The 21,596-nt window shown below is 38.4% G+C and overlaps 1 protein-coding gene across 2 annotated transcripts in view; it reads right to left on the bottom strand.

Moving 5' to 3' along the window:
- Positions 1–21,596, bottom strand: part of TMEM131 (transmembrane protein 131) — a 219,633-nt gene that overhangs the window by 92,177 nt on the left and 105,860 nt on the right. For both annotated transcript variants that reach the window (XM_044772935.2, XM_070511663.1), the window contains exon 5: positions 2,429–2,552. In XM_044772935.2, coding sequence (XP_044628870.2) covers positions 2,429–2,552 — 124 coding nt within the window. The remainder of the gene's footprint in view (positions 1–2,428; positions 2,553–21,596) is intronic.

Below are 21,596 nucleotides of genomic sequence, written 5' to 3'. Positions count from 1 at the left end.
AAACTTAAGTTAACGTGCTAAAAATAAAATCTGCAGTGCAGTTGTGAACTATTTTTAAACTGTTTTCATTTTCACTTCTCTATTTTGCCCTTTAACCCAAAACATTTCTGCACATTAGTAATGCCTGAAAGTTGAGTGGTTCCTTTTACACATAAATGTATCTCTCTCTATAGGTTGTAAAGTACACGCCGCACACTGTAGCTCAGTACACACCGCACACTGTAGCTCAGTACACGCCGCACACTGTAGCTCAGTACACGCCGCACACTGTAGCTCAGTACACGCCGCACACTGTAGCTCAGTACACGCCGCACACTGTAGCTCAGTACACGCCGCACACTGTAGCTCAGTACACGCCGCACACTGCAGTTTAGTACAATACAAACCGCTGGGTAGACCAAGAGAACCCAGACCCTCCCTTGGCCTTGTCACTAACTGCTAATAACCAGTGGCAAATCCCCCTGGGGTTCAGCTCTTCATTTGTATAATGAGGGTACGGACTAGATGAATGAATACACAGGTCTCTTCCAGCATTGGGATCCCATTATTTGAGACCATCTGTACATTTATAAAAATTGTGAAAATATCTTTTAGGTAATGACATAAAAAATAATTGAGAGAACTATCACTTTAAGAAATATTTTATATAATTATAAAAATTGTGAAAACATATTCTAGGTAACAGCAAAGAACAAGTCAAGGGTAACTTATTTTAAGAAACATTTTAGAAAAGGGATGTTTTCCACGTATCACAAAAAAATTAAAATTTTTATTATCAAAAGTAATATGCTAATTTATGAATTCCTCATTTATAAAATACTTTTAAATTTAAAAAAGCCAAAATTGGGGCTGGTCCAGTGGTACAGCAGTTAAGTGCACATGTTCTGCTTTGGCAGCCCAGGGTTCGCTGGTTCGGATCCCGGGTGTGGACATGGCACTGCTTGGTAAGCCATACTGTGGTAGGCATCCCACATATAAAGTAGAGGAAGATGGGCACGGATGTTAGCTCAGAGCCAGTCTTCCCCAGCAAAAAGAGGAGGATTGGCAGCAGATGTTAGCTCAAGGCTAATCTTCCTCCAAAAAAAAAAAAAAAAAAAAAAAAAAAATTAAAAAAAGCCAAAATTGTATGTCTTTTTTTTTTTTTTAACTCTGGAAGTTGTTAGCTAATGACAACATATGATGAAAGAGGATTTTAGGAAGGAGGATAGTAAAAATGTAAATAATTGATAAATCTTATATGCTTAAAAAAGCTCCTTCTTATTTATTTAGTTACATCTCTTCAAAAGAGTCAGTCAAAACCCTGGGAAGATGAAAGTAGGTTCCACTCATTTACTTTCTTCTGATAACTGCCATTTAGCTAGTTATTTTGGCAGTCTACATAGTAAATCTTAATGTATTATCTCAAATTCAAAATTTATTAAGATCAGTTTTTTTGGTCAGAAAACCTTCTTTTAAATAACAAGTTTGCATACTATCCACAAAAATGATTATAAGTAAAATTTTAGAGGATACTTGTGGTAAGTAGAACCCTAAAATAGCCCTCCCAATTTCCTGTCTTAATCTCTGAGATTGTGAATATGCGCAGACACCACAGTTGCGATCATTTATATTATATGATAAAAGGGATTTTGCAGATGTAATTGAGGGTCTGAGTTAGCTGACTCTGAGTTAATCAAAAGGAGACTATCCAGGTGGTCCTGACCCAACGACACGATTAAAGCAGCATTTTCTCCACTGACGCAGAAGAGGGAAGCCCAAGGGATCTGAAGTATGTGGGAGACATGACGCACCAGTGCAGGCTTGAAGATGGTAACGAGGAATGTGGGTGCCTTAAGGAGCCGAGGGAGGTCCCCGGCTGACAGCCAGTAACGAAACGGGGACCTCAGGTCTACAACCACAAGGAAGTGTATTCTACCAACAACTTGAGGGAGCTTGTAAGTGGATTTCCCGAGTCTCCGGTGAAGGACTCAGTCAGCCCAGCCGACATCTTCATTACAGCCTTATGATATCCTGAGCCAAGAACCCAGTGGACTTATGACCTACAGAACCATGTGCTAATAAGTGGATGTTGTTTTAAGTTATCATGTTTGTGGTAATTTATTATGCAGCAAGAGAAAACTAACACAATGCTGAGAAATAACTTATTATTAGGAAGGAAAAGAAAATCACCTGACTATATGAATGCTACATTTTTCAGTGTTCAAGGTTCCAAGTTGATTTGTTAAACTGTTTCATGCTGAGAAAAACAATGTGTGTTTAAGAGGAGAAGTGATAATTCTTAGGAAATGGGGCAAACTGAAATCCAGAAGAAATATGAAACATTCAAACCAGATTTTAATTACGGCAAAACAAAATTATACATCAAAAAAAATCTGAACGTTTCAATTTCAAATTGAAGAGAAATAATTTATAACACAGAGAAACTTACCCTATTTTGAAAAAATGATGCATGAAAATGTGATGTTGTAGCAGATATTGATACTAAAGTAATAGTTTCTTCAGAACTAGGGTTATGTAAGTAAACTTTTTCCATTTTTGGCATTCCAACTGGCCTGTAAAAACAAAAAGAAAACTGTCACAAATACTTCAAAGATAATTTCTAGTTGTTGAGTTAACCTCTGGTTGTTAAAAAAATTACACATCAAAATTGTTAGACAAATACATATCCAAACAAATAAAACTACTTATTAAATTGGTTTATATTTAAAGTTACATATAGAAATGCATTTAGCCATTCAATAAATATTTAATGAGTGTCAATTATATGTCACACACTGAGCCAGGTGCTGGCATAGAATGAAGCAAGTCTCCACCTGGCTGAAGTTTACAATCCAGTGAGGAAGCAGGCAGGGGACAAAATGGTCAGATCTTTTCTTTCTTTCTCCAACACCACCCGGCCTCCCTACTAGTTCGGAATCACGTCCTCCTCTCCCTAAATGCCACTGATACACGCTCTTCAATTTAGGAGCAGAAATTGAGTGGCAAAGTTAAGTGAGCAGATCCACCTTATGAGTTGGGGCTGCTATTATCCTCATTTATAGATGAGGACACTGAGACCCAGAAAAATTAACTAACTTGCCCAAGTCATACTCGGAGCCTAAATTTGAACCCAGGTCATCTGGCTCTGGCCCATGCTCTAATCCACTGCATTCAACTGCCTTCTCTCAAAGAAACAACGTAAAACACCCTCAATGGTCTAACGTCCACAGATCCATTTGAATGTTCCCTTTGGCATCCACATTATAGTTTGTCTTAAGAGAGAAACCTCCTCCTCAGTGTGTTTCAGCACTTATGTAGCTAATCTTATCCGTACAGGCTTCCTAACCTCTACAGCATCAGAGAATTCTGCATATAAACTACGTTTTTTCACAGTGCTCTCTAATCATTTAACTGGCACCAGTCTTATTTCCTCAACAAGATTATCAGCACCTTGGGGACAAAGGTGACATTATAATGCCTGTGTATTCCCCACATTATCTAGCACAGCACCAGGCATGTGGTAAGAGCATACATGGGCGAGTTCGCTCCTCCCAGCCCCCAGTGGTTATTAAGATCCTCCCTAATCTGACATCATTCAACCTGAACAAGTAACTCCTCATGTTTTCACCATGTAACCTTCCACTGGAGGCAGGCTGGCTCCACGTGATGACCCCTGCGCCGTTACCAATCTCTTTGCTCTGTCTTTATTCTCCATCCTCTACGCCAATCCAAACCCTCATTTTCTAATTCAACTACAACTTCTTTCACAAGGTTCTCTCCTCATACAACCCTTCTGGTCCACGTTTTCTGAAATTTTATTTTCTCTGTATAAAGCTCAAATCCTAAGTAGTTGACGATGCAGAGCCAGAACGGTGTTTTATATTTGGTTCAACTGTCCTCCATGCTTTTGTCCTTCAGGAAGTTTTCCCCCACCTTTTCTTCAATTCAGTTGACTGCCTCTAATTTATAGTTTGGGAAAGCTGATAAAACAGTGAACAACTTTCAGAAGCTTAAAAAAAAGAATCAGGGGCTTTGGGTTCCTTTAAAGAATTAGTTAGTACATGCAGCTGGTTCTCCCTGCCCCCGCCCCGCCTTTCACATAAACAACAATGCTGGGAAAATTTAGAGGTTAAAAGGAGGTACCGACTCCAAGGATTAACCAAAAAACAGTAAGAAACCCTTAGGGGTACAGAAGGCTGCCTGGACTGGCGGGTAGGAAAAGTGAGGGACAAAGAGCAGCCTAAGCTGGCAATGAGAGGCTAGGGTAGAGGGAGGCTTCGAAACTCTTTTGTCCACTTCCTCCCGTTTGCCTTGGCACAACCAGAGCCTCCCCCTTCAGGCTAGAAGAGCAGCAAGGCTCACAGGGGTCAGAAGCTGACGGTTGGCTGCCCTCCAGCAGACCTGCCTGTAACTCCTCTCTCTGGGTCTCAAAGCCCTAAGGCTAGTAGATTACAATTTAGGAAGACACCTCTGTTCAGATGGTTCTGTCTAAGCATTGTCAGATAGAGTGGCGGCAAACCAAGGACAATCCACAGTTTTCCTGTGTATTGTGTGTGTGGAACTGGAGCTCTCCACCTTGGTGATCACCTCCCTTCTTAAATTCACAAGAGACAAAGACCAAGGCTTGGCCTTCTGTCCTTCTTCAATACGTATTACAAGACAGGAACTTATAAATTCACACATCAAAATAACATGATCTGTGAGGAGTGCAATCAATTAGGAAACACATACAATGTTGCAACAGACTGTAATGTTGTTCCCAATTTGCTGATGGAACCTGTGAGAGGATTATACTTGTCCATTTCATTAACACTAGGCTTGGCCATAAGACTTGCTTGGGCCAATGAGATGTGACCAAAAGTGACATATTAAGTTTCAAGAGCCTTCTTATACTCTTTTTCCTCTGCCAAGAAAATGGCGTTTCCCAGACACGAGTACTCTTTCAGTCTAAATCCTATCGAGATTTTGGGGTTGGCTGTGGTCATGGCATAACCTAATAAAGGCTGAAGAATACCCCCCCAAACTGGAAAAGTTGAACCAAGAATTTAAAAATAAGTATAATGTGATATACTTAAGGAAGTATGGCAAGACATTAGTAAAATGAAGCAACTAATCACATAGAAAACAAGAGAAAATATTACTATTAAAATATAATGTATAAAGGTAATAGATGGGATAAGTAGACAAAAATCTATTAGTGACCTGGAAGATCAAATTGACAATTTAGTTAAGAATTCAGTGAGAAAGAATATGTAGAATATTTTTAGAGATAGGGTTATAAAAAACCAAACGAAAATCAGGTATGTAGGGCATAACTAGAAGTGGTAATACTTGGAAAATGGAGTGTAGGAATATTTGAAGAATATGGAGAAAAATAAGGGGCAAAACCCAAAATTTAAAAAAGGATGACATAATTCTTGATTGAATGGGTTTATGAAGTGTCAACAAAGAGAGAGAAGGAAACCCCTTACTTAAACACACAATAAAATTTAAGGAGTGGCAAGAGTTCTTCATATATTGTAGACATAAATCTTTTATGAGATGCTTGCAAATGTTTTCTCACATTACGTAAGTTGTCTTTTCACCTTCTTGATGGTATCATTTACAGCACAAAAGCTTTTAATTTTTATGTAACCCAATTTGAATGTTTTGTCTCTTGTCGTTTGTGCTTCTGAAGTCATAGCTAAGAAACCACCGTATAGTGGAGATACATTTCAAAGTTTTCTTCTAAAGGTTTTATAGTTTAGCTTTATTATATTTACATTTAGCTCTATGATACGCTTGAATTAATTTTTGCGTATGGTATGAGGTAGGATCCAACTTAATTCTTTTGCATGTGGATATCCAGTTGTCCCAGCTCCATTTGTGGCAAAGACTATCCTTTCTCCATTTAATTGTCTTGGCACCCTTGTCGAAATTGATTGGCAATAAATGTAAAGTTCCATTTCTGGAATCTAAAATCTCTTCTATTTATCTATATGTCTATCCTTATGGGAGCATGACAGTGTCTTAACTATTAAAGTTTTGTGGAAGGTTTCTGATATTGGGAACTATGAGCCTCAACACTGGTCTCCTTTTAAAAGATTACTTGGCTACTCTGGATCTCTCATTTCAAAGTGAATTTTATGATCAGCCTGTCCATTTCTGCAAAAAAGTCAGCTGGGATTTTGATGGGGATTGTGTTGAATCCATAGATCAATTCAGGGGGTACTGTCATCCTCATTTGTATGTGGATATCCGATCTATGAATATGGGATGGCTTCTATTTATTTTATTAATTTCTTTTGATAGTTGTTTGCTGTTTTTAGTATACAGGTCTTATACTACTTTTGTTAAATTTATATCTAAGCATTTTATTCTTTTTTATGCTACTGTAAATGGAATTGTTTTCTTAATTTTAAGTTTGTTCACTGCTAGTGTATAGAAATATAAGTTATTTTTGTATACTGATTTTATGTCCTGCACTTCAATGAATGCACTTATAAGTTCTACTTATTTTTTAAGTGGATTGCTTAGGATTTTCTACATACAAGAGTATAACTTCGGAAAATAGAGATGGTTTTACTTCTTCCTTTCCAATCTGGGTGTCTTTTGTTTCTTTTTCTTCTCTAATTGCCCTGGTCAGAACTGCAGTATAATGTTAAATAAAAGCGACAAGAGCAGACATCCTTGTCTTGTTCTCGATATACAGGGAAGTCTTTCAGCATTATCTATGATGTTAGCTGTGGAACTTTCATCCATGCTGTTCAGTAGGTTGAGGAAATTCTCTTTTATTTCTAGTCTGTCGAGCATTATTTTCATGAAAGAATGTTTGTATTTCTTTCAAATGCTTTTTTTGGTGTTTATTGACATGATCATATGGGTTTTCCCCCTTTATTCTATATTAACATGGTGTTATTGCACTAATTGATTTTAGATGTCAAACTAACCTTCCATTCTTGGGATAAATGCCACTTGGTCACAGTATAATCTTTTTTATGTGTTGCTAATTTCATTTGTTAGTATTTTGTGGAGAATTTTTACATCTATCTTCATAAGGGATGTTATTGGTCTCTAGTTTTCTTTTTGTGTAGTTCTTTGTCGGGTTTTGGCATCAGGGTAATACAGGCTTAACAGACTGAGTTGGGAAGTGTTCTCCCTTCTATTGTTTGGAAGAGTTTGTGAAGGACTGAAATTAATTCTTTGAATGTTTGGTAGAATTCAACAATAAAGCTTTCTGTGGGTCAGAGCTTTCTTTCTGGGAAGTTTTTTGATTACTAATTCAAACTCTTTACTTATTGTATATCTATTCAGATTTTCCATTTCTTTTAAAGTTAGTTTTGGTAATTTGTATCTTTTCAGGAATTTGTCCATCTCAACTAAGCTAATGAGTTTGTTAGTATACAGTTGTTCATGGAATTCCCTTATAATCTTTTGTATTTCTATAAGGTTGATAGTAATGTACCTCTTTCATTTCTGATGTTAATAATTTGAGTCTTTTCTCTTTATTGCTTGATCTAGGTAAGGGTTTGTTAATTTTGTTGTTCTTTTCAAAGAATCAACTTTTCGTTTTGCTGATTTTCTCTATTATTTTTTATTCTGTATTTCATTTATTTCCACTCTAGTCTTTATTATCTCCTTCTTTCTCCTTACTTGAGTTTACTCTGCTTTTATTTTTTCAGTTTCTTAAGGTAGAAGGTTTGGTTTCTGATTTGAAATTTTTTTCTTTGCTGATTAAAACATTTACAGCTCTAAGTTTCTTTCTGAACAATGCTATTGCTACATCCTATAACTTCTGGTATGCTGTGTTTTCATTTCATTCATCTCAAAGCATTCTCTGATTCCCCTTTTGACTTCGTCTTTGATTCATTGATTATTAAGGAATATGTTGTTTAATATCCCAAGATTCTTTTTTTCTGTATGACTTTCCAATTTATTTCATTAGAGAATGAAGTCATCAGAGAACATACTTTGTATGATTTCAACCCTTTTAAATTTATTGGGGCTTTTACTGTGGTCTAGAATATGGTCTATCCTGGAGAACATTCTGTGTGTGTCTGAGCAGAGTAAGGATTTTGCTGTTGTTGAGTGGAACGTGCTATAGATGTCTACTAGGTCTCGTCATTCTGTACTGTTTTCAAGTCTTCTATTTCCTTTGTTATCTCCCGCTTACATAGTCTATCCACGATTGGAAGTAGGGCACTGAAGTCTCCACCTATTACTGTTAAATTGTCTATTTCTCCCTTTAGTTCTGTCAGTTTTGCTTCCTAGACCTGGGGTTTCTGTTGTTAGCTGTGTCTTGCTGTTTTAATCTGACAATCTTGGTCTTTTAATTAGTGTGTTTAGACCATTTATATTTAATGTAATTATTGATGTGGTTAAAGTCCACCATCTTGCTAGTTATGTTCTATTTGTTTTATCTCTTCTTTGTTCATAACTCTTTTATATGTGGAATTTTCTAGTTCTGGTCCAATTAAACCAGAAATCAATAACAAACACATAACTAGATTATCCCTATAAATACATAAATAGACCAACATATGTGCAAACAAAGAAGGATCAGAGACAAAATCTGAATAAAAATTAAGAACTATCTGGAACTGAATGAAAATGAAAAAATTAACTCATTAAAAACTTGTGGAATACAGATCAAGTTGTGCTTAAAGGAAAATTCATAAATTTAAATGTACATATCTGAAAAGAAGAAAGCCTGAAAATTAATGAGCTAAGCACCCATGTCATTAGAAAAAGAAAAGCAAATTAAACCCAAAGAAAGTACAAAGAAAGAAATAATAGAAATAAGAGTGGAAATAAATGAAGTAACACACATAAAACAGAGAACCTACAAAGCCAAAAGTTCTCACTTTTTTGTGGAGGATAAACTAGTAAGTTGATAACTACCTGGCAAAATTGAAAAATTAAAAAAGAAGGCACAAAATATCAACATCAGCAGTCATAAAGGAGACATCACTATAGATGCTACAAACATTAAAACAATCATAAAATATTAACAATTTTAAGTTGGTAATTTGAAAATTATCCTGAAATTGCTAAACTCTTAGAAAAACATAGCTTACGAAAACTGATAAACTAAAAAAATATATATACAAGCATTACAGCAAATAAAACTACTAAAGAAATTAAATCCATAATTTAAAACCTTCCCATGAAGAAAATTCCAGTCCAGGACTTTACTGGCAAATTCTAACAAATACTTAAAGGGAATATTCTACCAAATATTTTGCGGAAAAGGGAGATGCAGCTACAAAATGGAGAAAGAGGAAGCAGAACTCTGTGCGGCTGGATTTGAACTGGGAAAATCTGAATTGGAATTATCAGTAGGAGCCATGATTTATATGTACGTATACATGTATATATATACCTCAATAGATCTGTCCATGTGAGCCGAGAAGCAATGAGATCCAGGGGCAAGGAACAGTGACACTGAGGAGCAATGAGCACACTTAGTCCCCGGATCTGGGTTTCTAAATGTCGTTCCCCATTAAATAAAACAAACAAACGAAAAACCCAGGACTTCTTGTAGTTTTATCTAATTCCAGGTCTGGGACAAGAAAACCAGAAGGAAGTCTAGAGTGTTTTGCTGTATCAGAAAGCAAAGAAGCGTTCATAGAGGGACATTTCAAAAAAAGATACAGGAACCAGCTTTAAGAGGCTTTCATTGGCAACATTTATAAAATTTGGAACAAAAAGAATAGTGAAAGTAAAGGGTTATAGCACATTGAATAAAAAGGAGAACCCATGAGTTTATAACAAGGATCAACAGCACTTTTCTAGAAAGGGCCAGACAGTAAATATTTTAGGATTTATAGACCATGCAGTCTCTGTCACAACTACTCAACTCTGCCACTGTTATAAAAAAGCAGTCATAGACAAAATGGAAATGAATGGGTATGGTTATGTTCCAATAAAACTATTTACAATGACAGGTGACAACGGTCATAATTTGCTGACCCTTGGTCTATAGTTATGATCAAAGCAAAAAGAGAGGGGAATATTTCTTTACAGAAAAATCTCTGTTCCTAAATGAAAAAGCAATGACAGAATTTGAAGCAAAAAAGAAGAACCACTATTTTGCAACTATCAACATAATAACTGATTAAGGCAAGAGGGCAATGTGTGATGAGTAGGTAGAACTACTGGATGAAAGGTTGTTGCAGAAGAGGATATTAACCCCACAGATTATTTATCAACTACAAAGAAGAAAAGGTACCCTTATAAATTACAGAATCTGGCAGATAGTACATTAATGAGTGTTCAAACTTATCATCGACAATAATTACAAATATGGACGTTGAAGGCCACCTGAAGTGATGTAATGGGAAATATACAACATTATCTATGTAATACTCTTGACAAAAATGTTTAGCTTGAATCTAATCATAGGGAAGTAATCAGGCCAATCAAATTTGTACACTAGTCTATAAGTCAACTTACCTGGACGACAAAAATTTCAAGCTTCCGAATGAAAAAAAAAAAAAGGTAGGGAACTGTTCTTGATTAAAGACACTTATCAACTAAACGCAATGTGTTATCCTTGATTTGATCCTGGTTGGGGGATGCTAGACTTTAATGAACATGCTTTTGGCAATTAGGGAAATCTGAATATAAACTATATATTAGATGATGTTTATTGTATCAATGTTAGATTCCTTGGGTGTGATAATGGAATTGTGGCTATGGAGGAGCAGTCCCTTAGGAATCACATACTGAAGAACTTAGGAATGAAGTATCATGATGTCTACATTTATTTTTAGGAAAAAAAGTGATGTGTGTATGTGCACGCACACATAGAAGACAGAGAGAAAACAAAAGTGGTAAAAGGTTAACTCTTGGTGACTCTGGATAACGGTTATGTAGTTGTTCATCAAATTATTCTTCTAACTTTTCTGTACTTTTAAATTTTTCAAAAGTTGGGCTAGGGGCTGGCCCCGTGGCCAAGTGGTTAAGTTTGCATGCTCCGCTGCGGCGGCCCAGGGTTTCACCAGTTCGAATCCTGGGCGCGGACATGGCACTGCTTACCAAGCCATGCTGGGGCGGCGTCCCACATGCCACAGCTAGAAGGACCTACAACTAGGAATACACAACTATGGACCAGGGGGCTTTGGGGAGAAAAAGGAAAAGAAAAAAAATAAAACCTTTAAAAAACAAAAAAAAGTTGGCTACATATTAAGATTTTCTGTTCAATGAAGTATAGGATGGGAAAAGTTAAACAGATGACAAACTAGGAAAAAATATTTGCAACGTCTAAATATCTTTTTAGACTTTAAGGTTAAGGTTATTTCTATACCATAAAAGGAATTTCTAACAAATTAGTAAGAACCTCAAAAGAAAAAAAGGTCAAAGGATATGAACAAGCAACTTACAGAAGAGGAAAACCAATAGGCCAATAAGCATACAAAGAGGTGGATACTCAAACTTACTAGTGATGAGAGAAATACAAAATTAACAATGAGGTATCACATTAACTAATAAAATTAGAAAGTTAGCTGATGTGAAGTCTTAGTGTGAATATATGGGATGTGGAAATATAGGAATGCACATGCACAGCTCTTAGGAGTACAGAGTGGCCCAGTTATGCAACTGGGCAATATCTAGACATACGAAGTGTACCCACACTCTATGACCTATGCATTCTACTCCTGGACTTACATTGCAAAGATATTCTCATAACAGTCCATAAGTGAACCTGTAAGAGGATGTCATTGCAGGACTGTTTGTGTGTAGCCACCAAAGAGGGATTTAGTGGGTAAAATAGTGGATACTCTGCTGTATCTAGTATTTCTTATTAGAAATAAGAGAACAGATGGACATCTAAGAAAAATGGGCCTTTAAAAAGGTAAGAGATGGAATGAGCTATGCAGCCACTATGGAAAACAGTGTGAAGGTTCCTCAAAAAATTAAAAATAGAACTACCACGTGATCTAGCAATCCCACTCTGGGTATATATCCAAAGGAAAAGAAGACAGGATCTCAAAGAGGTATCTGCACTCCCATGTTCACAGCAACATTATTCACAGTAGCAAAAATATAGACACAATTTAAGTGTCCATCAATGGACGAATGGATAAAAAAGATGTGGTATGTATACACACAATGGAATATTGTTCAGCCATGAGAAAGGACACTCTGCCAAATAAACTAAGTCTGACAGAGAAAGACAAATACTACATGATCTCACTTATATGTGGAATCTAAAAAAGCTGAACTCATAGAAACAGAGACTAGAATGGTGTTACCAGGAGGTGAGGGGGAAGGGGAGATGTTGGTCAGAGTACAAACTTCCAGTTAGAAGATGAATAAGTTCTGGGGATCTAATGTACAGCATAATGATATAAGTTAACTACTATTTCATATACTTGAAAGTTTCTAAGATCATAGATGTTCTCACCACAAAAAAGAAACAGTAATTATGTGACCTGATGCAGGTGTTAGGGAAGAAGGCTAAGGTGGCAATCATTCTGCAACAGATAAGTACGTCACCAACACATGGTACACCTTAAACTTACACAATGTTATATGTCCACTGTAACTCAGTAAAGCTGGGAAAACAGGATAAGCCATATCACAATATTATTTATATATTAAAATATAATTACATAAATTAAAAATACATCATAATATCTAGCTGGGTGGCAGATGTAAAACTACATATATGTCCTACACATTTTTCTGTGTGTATATTATAACTCTCACAGAGACTAGAATGTCATGGTAAAGTAATGAAAACACTCTGGAAAGTAACACTACTCTACGACTGTTAAGCATCATCATATAAAAGTGGAATAAAGCCTTCAGTCTTCTCTATTTTTTTTTGCTTTAGAGTGGCTTTGATGTGTAAGTTGTTTACCTGAAGTCAGTGAATGGAAAGCTCTCTGCTGAGGAACTACATTTGAGTCACATTATAATAACGCTACCTCATTTTTACAGTTGGTTCTAATATAACCATCAACGTCGAATCCTTTTAGTCAGATGGGGAACCCCATATGTTGTGATATGATTCCTCAATAAATCAATTTGAAAAGTACTTTAACAAATGCTTCTAAAATAGGATATTAGAGAACTCAGGGTGGAAGTGTTATAATTAAACGTTATGATAAATAAACTCAAAGCTCATTTTATTGTTCTACGAGAAATTTTAGTCTGTTTCCTTATAGGTTCATCTAACCCCCTCATTAGGACTTCATAATTTTGCTTTTTTGGGGGCAAAAATGTCAAAGTCAAAAGTTAGAATTTCAAGTGTTCAACCTGATTTTTAATATAGTCACATCATGTCACTTGATTCTCATAACCTGTAACATCAAACTCGAATTCACCACTACTATATGCAGTTCTTCTGCAGCTTCATTTACAGTTGAATCTTGGATTATTTTAAATATTTCGTCTTTTCTAGAATGGAATAATATTATCTTCTTTCCATATTGCCCAAAAAAAGTCAGGTTCATAGGCATAAGGTCCACAAATTATGTAAATAAGCACTCTTCATTGTCTTTTGTAAACATTTAACACATTTTTAAGGTTTTGATAGTGGTCTGCGTTGCTGTTGTCTTACACACCATTTGAGAATTTCTGTATCATGCTGACGTGAAGTTTTGTTGTTGTTAAGTTAAACATTTTCTGGTGCCTCTAAGGCCTAAACCAAGTCATATTCCCCTTCTCAGAGGTCATCACTGCAGATGCTACCACCTTTTACCAAAAGTGGGAAGGATGTGGAGAAGATGAACTCCCGTGAAGTTTCTCAGCTGAGAGATGATTCTGCTGCCTTTGCAGTCACCAGGGAGGCTGGGCCCAAAGACTGCCCTTGAGAGGCAGGATCCCACAGAAGAGTTTCTCTGCTTTACCCAGGAAAGCAAAAACTGTCCAAAATCATTCCATGGCTTACAGCCCAGCCATCATGAGGTCCAAAATCTTTCTGTGGTTTAACAGTCCAGCCATGAGGACACAACCCAAAGGTGTAACCAGGGCTTTGGTCCTGAAGAAGGGAGAGAGGAGTATCCAGAGGCAAGTTTGTGACAACACATTTTGGGTTAGGAAGCAGGAAGCTGAGTGCCTTCAGAAGCTCCCCAAACCCAGCAGCCCCCAACGTATGGAATTCCTCTTGCCTCTGGTGGAGCCTTTCTCAGGAGCTAGACCCCTTAACCAATAGGCTCACCAATTTCAGGACCACGAAATAATTAGGGAAGTAGGTAGAGATCCAGCTGGGGCCTCAAACTGTGGCCATGATGCTGCAGGGAGAAGCTGTATAAAGACAATATGGAAGATAAAATTCTTCTTCCTCAAGCTTTATACAGACATGTAAGTATAATAACAGTACACAGAAATAAAATGTCCTCCTTACATCCTGAAAGTTCGCCGATTATGTGCTGTCTTCAACAAATATGCTCTTTTACAATTCAAATGTCCTGAAGGCTAACTGGAATCGAGTCATTTCACTTCCTTAACTCATTCTTAATGTTTTTCCTCCCATGACCTCAGTGCAATCAACCTTACTTAAGATAAAGAAGACAGGGTATAAGATGGAGAGGTAAGCTAGGGTGTCCTTCAAGAAGACAGGACTCAAGACGGTCTGCAACAAGTGACGACTTTGGGGTAGGGAAACAAGCCTGGAGATTGTAGACGCCTGGAAGCAGGGAGTGGATCAGAATGCTGAGGCTGGCCTTATCCTTTCTTCTAGGGATCAAAGTGAAAAGGCCCTGGGCCACACCCTACAGAAATGAACCCTTGCTCAGAGGAGAAGGGTCACCTACTTAGGTTATTAAAAGAAGTTTGGAGTAACAAGAACAGAGGGAACATCATGGGAAGGGCGTCAGCAGGCTATTGTAGTCATGCACACTCTAACAGAGCAGGCTTCTGTAGTTCTGGGCAGTCCACACCACAGGAAGCAGAAGCAGCATTCCTTGCACAGACCTGCTTACAGACCTCATATGAACAGCTTCCCCTGCCCCTCCCTCTCCTCAGTTCCTTTGGTGATGGATCCATGGCAGAATCCATGAGGAAATGGGAGACTGAAGAGAGAAGTCACACTAAACCATGGAAGACTTTGGTCAAGTACTAATACATGCTTACTTGTAAATAAGTAGTGCATTGGTTTTCTGCTACATAACAAAACTACCAAAAACTTAGAGGCTTAAAGCAACGCTGATTTATTATCTTATAATTCTGTAAGTCAGAAGTCCAGGCACAGCATGACTGGTTTATCTGCTCAGGGTCTTACTCATTAAAGCTCAAAGTCCTCTTCTAAGCTCATTCAAATTGTCTGCAAAATTTAGGTAGCTCTCAGTCTCTTGCCATACGGCCCCTTCCATTTCCAAAACCAGCACAAAGAAACTTCCTTGCATCAAATATCTCTCACGCTTCAAACCTCCACCATGTCTGTTTCTGAGGACTGCTACAGCCAGATTTAGAGGGCTCATGTGATCAAGTCAGGCCCCTAGATTATCTCCCTTTCTTAAAGGTCAACTGATTTGGGAGCTTAATTACATTTTCAAAATCCTTTAGAGCAACATCTCAATTAGTGTTTGATTGAATACAACTGGGAGAAGGTGTGTGTGCATCTTAGAGGCCAGGAATTTGGGGGACCATCTTAGAATTCTGCCTGTCATAAGCAGCGTGTGTGACTGTTTGGCTAGACAGGATAAGATTTAAAAATAAAACAAAGATTTTCAAATGCTTGCCAGTGCTGGTCCTGTTCGTTTCCATTATCAGCTGCTCCAAAGACATAGGGCCAAAGAGGACAGTGTCAATTATTTATAGATAAACCAAGCTAAATCAAATATACGGTTGTTCTCTGTGCTGTTAGAGCACAGCTAGTGACTAACTCTCCCTATTTTAGAAGGATCTGAGGCTCAAAAGAATTAGGAAGAACCAGCTATGAATTAGAGACCAGCCTGGAAAGTAAGCTGCAATTTTGTGGTCAATGGCAAGTTTCCTATGCCACAGAAAGATGACAATGCAATGCCAGGAAACAGCTGAAGCAATGGCTGAGCAAGTGCCCTTAGACAAACCTTATGAATGACAGTGACACAGCACCCTACTAAACACAACTTTTGGCAGGAAGTTGGGCCAAATCAATATACAGTACTTTGTACACTCAATTACCACAAGAAATCCAACCATCTTCTCAAACACATTTTACACTGAGGGCTGAGCTGGGGTGTTGGTGGAACAGTCAGAAATTGGAAAGTTAAAAGGTACCAAACGTCCCTTTAGAAAAGAGGAATACCAAAAAGTGATTAGGGAGAAATGCCTTTCATGAAGTGAATTTAACTTGACAATAAAGACCTCCATTTTTAGTGACAGTCTATTCAATTTCCATTTTTTTAAGGAATTAGGTCTCCATTTTAAGCTTTAGATTTGAAACCAAGATTTTCTGCACTTAATAATTATATAAACCAAAGAACTCAGTAAATCAAGTTTCCACTCAAAGCATTTTTTACAGTCAGCAACAAACGTTTGAAAAAAGGAGTTGTTACGGGAACAGAAAAATATTTAACAGTATTGGCATAAATAACTGAGGAGGGGGCAGAGGGAGGGGGGAGGTAGTCACACCCAGACTGCTCCAGCCAACTGTTATGGGGCAGAAGGGAGGAAAGGAGACGAGGGAAGGAAAGGGGAGGGAAGGGGAAGGGGAAAAGAGGTAGAATTAAAGGATAAATTCAAAGAAAATGGATGAAAACAAAGAAAACCTATTTGTGAAGAAAGTTAATCTGATTAATTGACTGTGAAAGAAATTCTAGAGCACAGCAGGGATGATGAGAGTAGTAAGAGGACTTGGCCTGTGGGGGTCTAGAAAGTGGCCAGGGAATCAGAGCTGCATATCCTTCTAAGAGGCCTGAAACCCTCTTGGAGGCCTTTTGGCAATCGGATGCAATCTGGAGTGGTGAATTCCACCCAAATTAAAGTTTTCCAGATACTGCAAAGGGTGTTTTAAGATTAAGAGTGACTTCTGGTTTAGCAAAAATGACCACAAGCAGTGGAAATAGTTCACAGAAAACATAAGGCAAAACTTCAGTGCATAAATCAAGGTAGTGAACAATGATAACCCTGCTTACAATTTCTGGAAAAAATATTATAAAGTTTTCTGTTAATGATGCTTCTTGTCAAGTCCTAAAATTACTGCGATACGTATCAAGCCAATGAAACACTTAGAGATGGACATTCAATCAGTAAAGTGTTGGATGAAGAAGAAAAGGTATAGCAAACATTTAATGTGGTCCAGTGTCAACACCTGAAAATGTAAAACTGAAGCAGTTAAATCAAAAGAAGCAGAAGCAGAAGAAATCAGCTGGCAATCTTGTTGGACTTGAAGATAACGTACTGTATATAAGTGTTAAGTGTGAAGTTGTGTCAGACATACAAAGATAAATAGTGTGTATTTATCTTGATAGCCTGGTCTGGTAGGGGAGCAGGCATCAAAACAAACGATTAGAGCAATAACCATTGCATAAATAGAAGTTAGGAGATGTCACGAGTAATGAAGACTCTAACTTCATTTTTGATGCTGACAGTTACTGAGTTTTCAAGCCCCATAATGTCCCTTCACCTTATGCCCCACACCTGAGCAAGCGAATAAGCAAGCCTGCACACTCTCTTGGATCCCGTGAAAAGTCCAAACTATGCAAGCCCACCCCAGCCTCACTCCCTAACCACAATAAAAGCCAAGCCAGTCTCCTTTTGCTGCTCTCTCAAGCCATTTTCCAGACCTGACTGGGAGCCCATCCTGCGCTCTCTGGAAAGCTTCACTACAATGAACTTTTTCATACCCTCTTGGTGTGTGTGCATATGATGTCATCAGTCTTCACATCTGAAGCAAATTTTGAGCGGGGATCCATCCTACCCTGCGGGGTAAACACAACACCATGGAAGCGGAGAGAAGGCAGTTTCTACCTCTGCTAGGCAGGCTGGGGAAGGCCTGCCTCCAGAGGAGAGCTATACTCTACAGAGCCGAAGGTCATTAGGGATTCAAGAGGCCAAGGAGGCTGTAAGGGACTTCAACTGGAGGAGCTGCCCACTGCATGATTTCTCTTCTCTGGGCAAAACCTGATAAACACAGGGACAACACCTGCAAAACATGTCCACCAACAAATGCCCTCCTTGTTTGGGGGGTAGATACCTGATCTAAGCCAGAGTGACCACTGCACTACTCTGAGATTTTTTTCCCCTGATGGAGCAAAGCTATAGAATGTGGGTCTGAAGAGCAGTCAGTGGATTTGTCCTCATCATTGTAGGAAAAAGACACTGGCAGTGGGAGAGAATAAGCCAATAAAGAGCGAGGCGGAGATAAGAGCCAGAAAGAAGAGTCCTGGTGGAGCTGCACAACGTGGATCCTGTTGTCTCCAGGCCCTAGCTGCATCTCTGACCTTTCTGCAGATACATTACGGTCCTCAGCACTCCTTCCAATGTATCTTACTTTTGCCTCAGCTGGTTTCAGATAGACTTCTATCACTTAGAACCAAACAACTGCAGCACTGACCAAAACAGAGGGATTAAAGGCACTCTGTAATTGCCATTAATTTTCTTAAAATACTTACAGTACAATGGTCCTGTAGTTATATTGACCATCCTTACTATATACGGAAACATGTGCTGAGGAATATAGGAATGAAATGTCATTATGTCTGCTACTTTCAAATCATTCAAGATCCACAAAAATATGGAGGAAACATGGCAAAAATGTTAATTATTGAATTTAGCTTAAGAGTACATTCATTATCCCTTCTTTCTACTTTCCTGATATAAGAAACCTCCCATAAATAAAAATTCTTTTTAGAAGGGAGACTCAAAGTATGTATAAGATGCCTTGAGCTTAGAAAGATCAGTTATGTCAGGAAATGGTAAGTAGTTCTCCACAGGCTGGTTTAGGTGCGGGGCATACAAGAAAGGTAAAGGACAGATTTTATGTTAAGAAATTTAGCATTTATTGGGAAAACACTAGAAAACCATTAAAAGAATGTGGGGGTGGGAGGAGTATGGGAAATGATATGATCAGATTTTGATAGTAAAAGGATTTCTCTGTTGATAGTATAGATCACAAATTGGAAAATGGCAGGCATGTGGTAACAGTCTAGATAAGAAATGACGAAGGCCTGAATTAAAGGTTAGAGAAGAGTAGAGGTGAAAACTGATAGGATTGTGGTAATGGATTTGGTGGGGGAAAGGAGGGGGTGCTTTGAGGGAAAGGAAGGAATCCAGAAAGCCTCAGGATCCTGGCTTTGATGACTGGTTGTTACCATTCACAGAGGCTGGAATACGGAAGCAAGAGCAGGACACATTGAGTTTAAGGTGGTGTTGGAGACACAAGGTGAGTCATGAGGGCGGGGGTGAGACACTGATTGGAAAACCACAGGCCATGCCAAAGGCGTGGAAGAGATCACCCAGTAAGAAAGTGTGGAGCTTACTGTTAAGGGCTGAAGAAAGAGAAGCAGCCACAGTTAGGGGACAGACAGAGGACGAGAACCCCGAAAGAGACTAAGAAAAAAGGGCCTTAGACACAGGTAGAAAACACTGAGAGTGGTTCACAACAGTACAGGCAGAGAAAGATCTGAGAGGGAGGAAGAGGTCAGCTGTGCCATGTACTCTACAAGAGATGAAGAATGCCAGGACTCGTAACCTAACAAAAAGACTTAAATTAGGGCAGTTCCAGGGCTGATTAATTCAGCAGTTTGAAAATATCAACACAGATGCAAGTTCTTCCCATTTTTCTACTCTGTCAGGCAAACTTTGCTGGCTTTATCCTCAGACTAGTACCCATGACTAATCGCAAGATGGGTGCCACAGTATCCCAAGCATCACATGTAGACATTATCCAGCATGGAAGAGAGGTATTTCTTTCTTGTATCCCTTTTTTAGAGTGGGGGAAAAAAAATCCTTCCCCAGAAATCCTTTAGTAGACCTGACTTCATATTATTGGGCAGAACTGGGTTAAATCCACCCCTGAATTGATCACAAACAAGAAGAAAGAGATTATTACAACTGACTTAGATTAATCAGGATTTACTTCTGAGATGGGGACAGGGTTACTTTTCCTAAGGGCTGGATAACTGAAAACACTGGGGTTGTATTAACAAAAAAAGAGGGGGTGGGGTGGGGTGGATGTTGAATAGGTAACTAAGAGGCATGAGGAGGAACCATTCTGTACTAAAGTATTCTAATCTCATTTTTCCCCATATCATAATATTCATTAAAGAAAGAGCAGGGATTTTTGGAGGCGGAAAGAAAAGTAGCCAATGCTTTTGTTGAAAAAATTCAATCAACTAAGTTTCATGCTTCTGAGGGTGAAACAAAAATAAATATACAACAACTTTGAAAGAGGATACATCCTAAAACATCTCTGATTTCCTTTAGCAATGAGTTACTTCCCAGTCCACTGATAATTTACTTTCTGTAGTGAAAATGTACTTCATTTTCTTTTCCTAAAACTACTTTCAGGTTTCATAACAAGAACCTTGGCTCTAAACCTGCTGTGCAGATTCTTTCAATCATATCCCCTCTGATTTTCTAGAGTCAAAAGTTCTAAATTTAGGAACTCTTTGTTTACATCCATGTGGTAGCTTTGTGATATATCATCTTGGTTGGACAGAACTAGTCCCCAGAATTTCCTTTCTAGTACATTTCTGCTTAGGGTGGGTTACAAGTAATATTGTCTCCTGAGAGTTGGAAGACGGAAGGGAGGCAGCAGCCATTTTGCAGCACACACATACCTTCTCCCAGTTATTCAATCAAACACTAATCTAGGTGCTGCTGAAAAGGGAGTTGGCAGAAGTAAAGTCTCTTATCAGTTGATTTTAATTAAAAGGGAGATTGCTCTAGGTGGGCCTGTCTTAATCAGTTGCAAGCCCTTTCAACGAGAGCTTAGCCCTTGCCTGAGCTAAGAGACTCCAAACAGCTGGATCTGCAATTGCTCTGCTTCCTCGGGTCTTCCCTGAGCGCCTGCCTGTGGACATCAAGCTTCAGCCTGTGCCCTTGGGGTTCCAGCCCCCTCATGACTTTCCCTTCCTGACTGCCTGCCCTGTACACCTCAGGCTTGCTTAATGGGCTCCCACAGTTGTATAACCCAATTCCTCATAAAAACTCCACACATATATACGTATACATACATATACTCATACACACACATAAAATCTCCAACCGGTTCTGTGTCTCTGACTGAATCCTAGTACACATGTGCTCATATCTGCCCCCAACTCCCACTTCTTGAGATCCACTTCTCCCTTTGTGAGATAAAACAAACTCCACTCAGCTGTCACAGACTGGACACAGAAAAGTTTAAAATAATGGTAGAGTAGTTTTCTTTTTCTTTTGTTTTCACTGTTTTGGGGCAGCATATAAATCTGCTGCTTTAGGGAATAGTGCAATGTAACTATTCTATTTGTTCCCTGTGCTGAAACTAAGAGCTCACGCTGTACTTCAGATAATTTCCCTCCCTGTATGACCTGACCCTTGTTCATACTGGAGTTCATCTGTCCATTCACACGTCTTCTACAGATCTTCCACAGTTTCTCTCAGCTCATGAGATCTCAGTTTCTCTAAGTCCAGCTCCAGTCTCTTAAAGAAATCCCATTTTTTTCCTCTCTAGTCATAGATTAATTTATTTATTCCTGTAAGTTCTCCTTGTTCATGAC

This window comes from Equus asinus, chromosome 6, assembly GCF_041296235.1.
Source record: "Equus asinus isolate D_3611 breed Donkey chromosome 6, EquAss-T2T_v2, whole genome shotgun sequence".
Taxonomy (NCBI): Eukaryota; Metazoa; Chordata; class Mammalia; order Perissodactyla; family Equidae; genus Equus; species Equus asinus.
The sequence above is the reverse complement of the archived record's forward strand: the minus strand, read 5'-3'. Positions and strand labels throughout refer to the sequence as shown.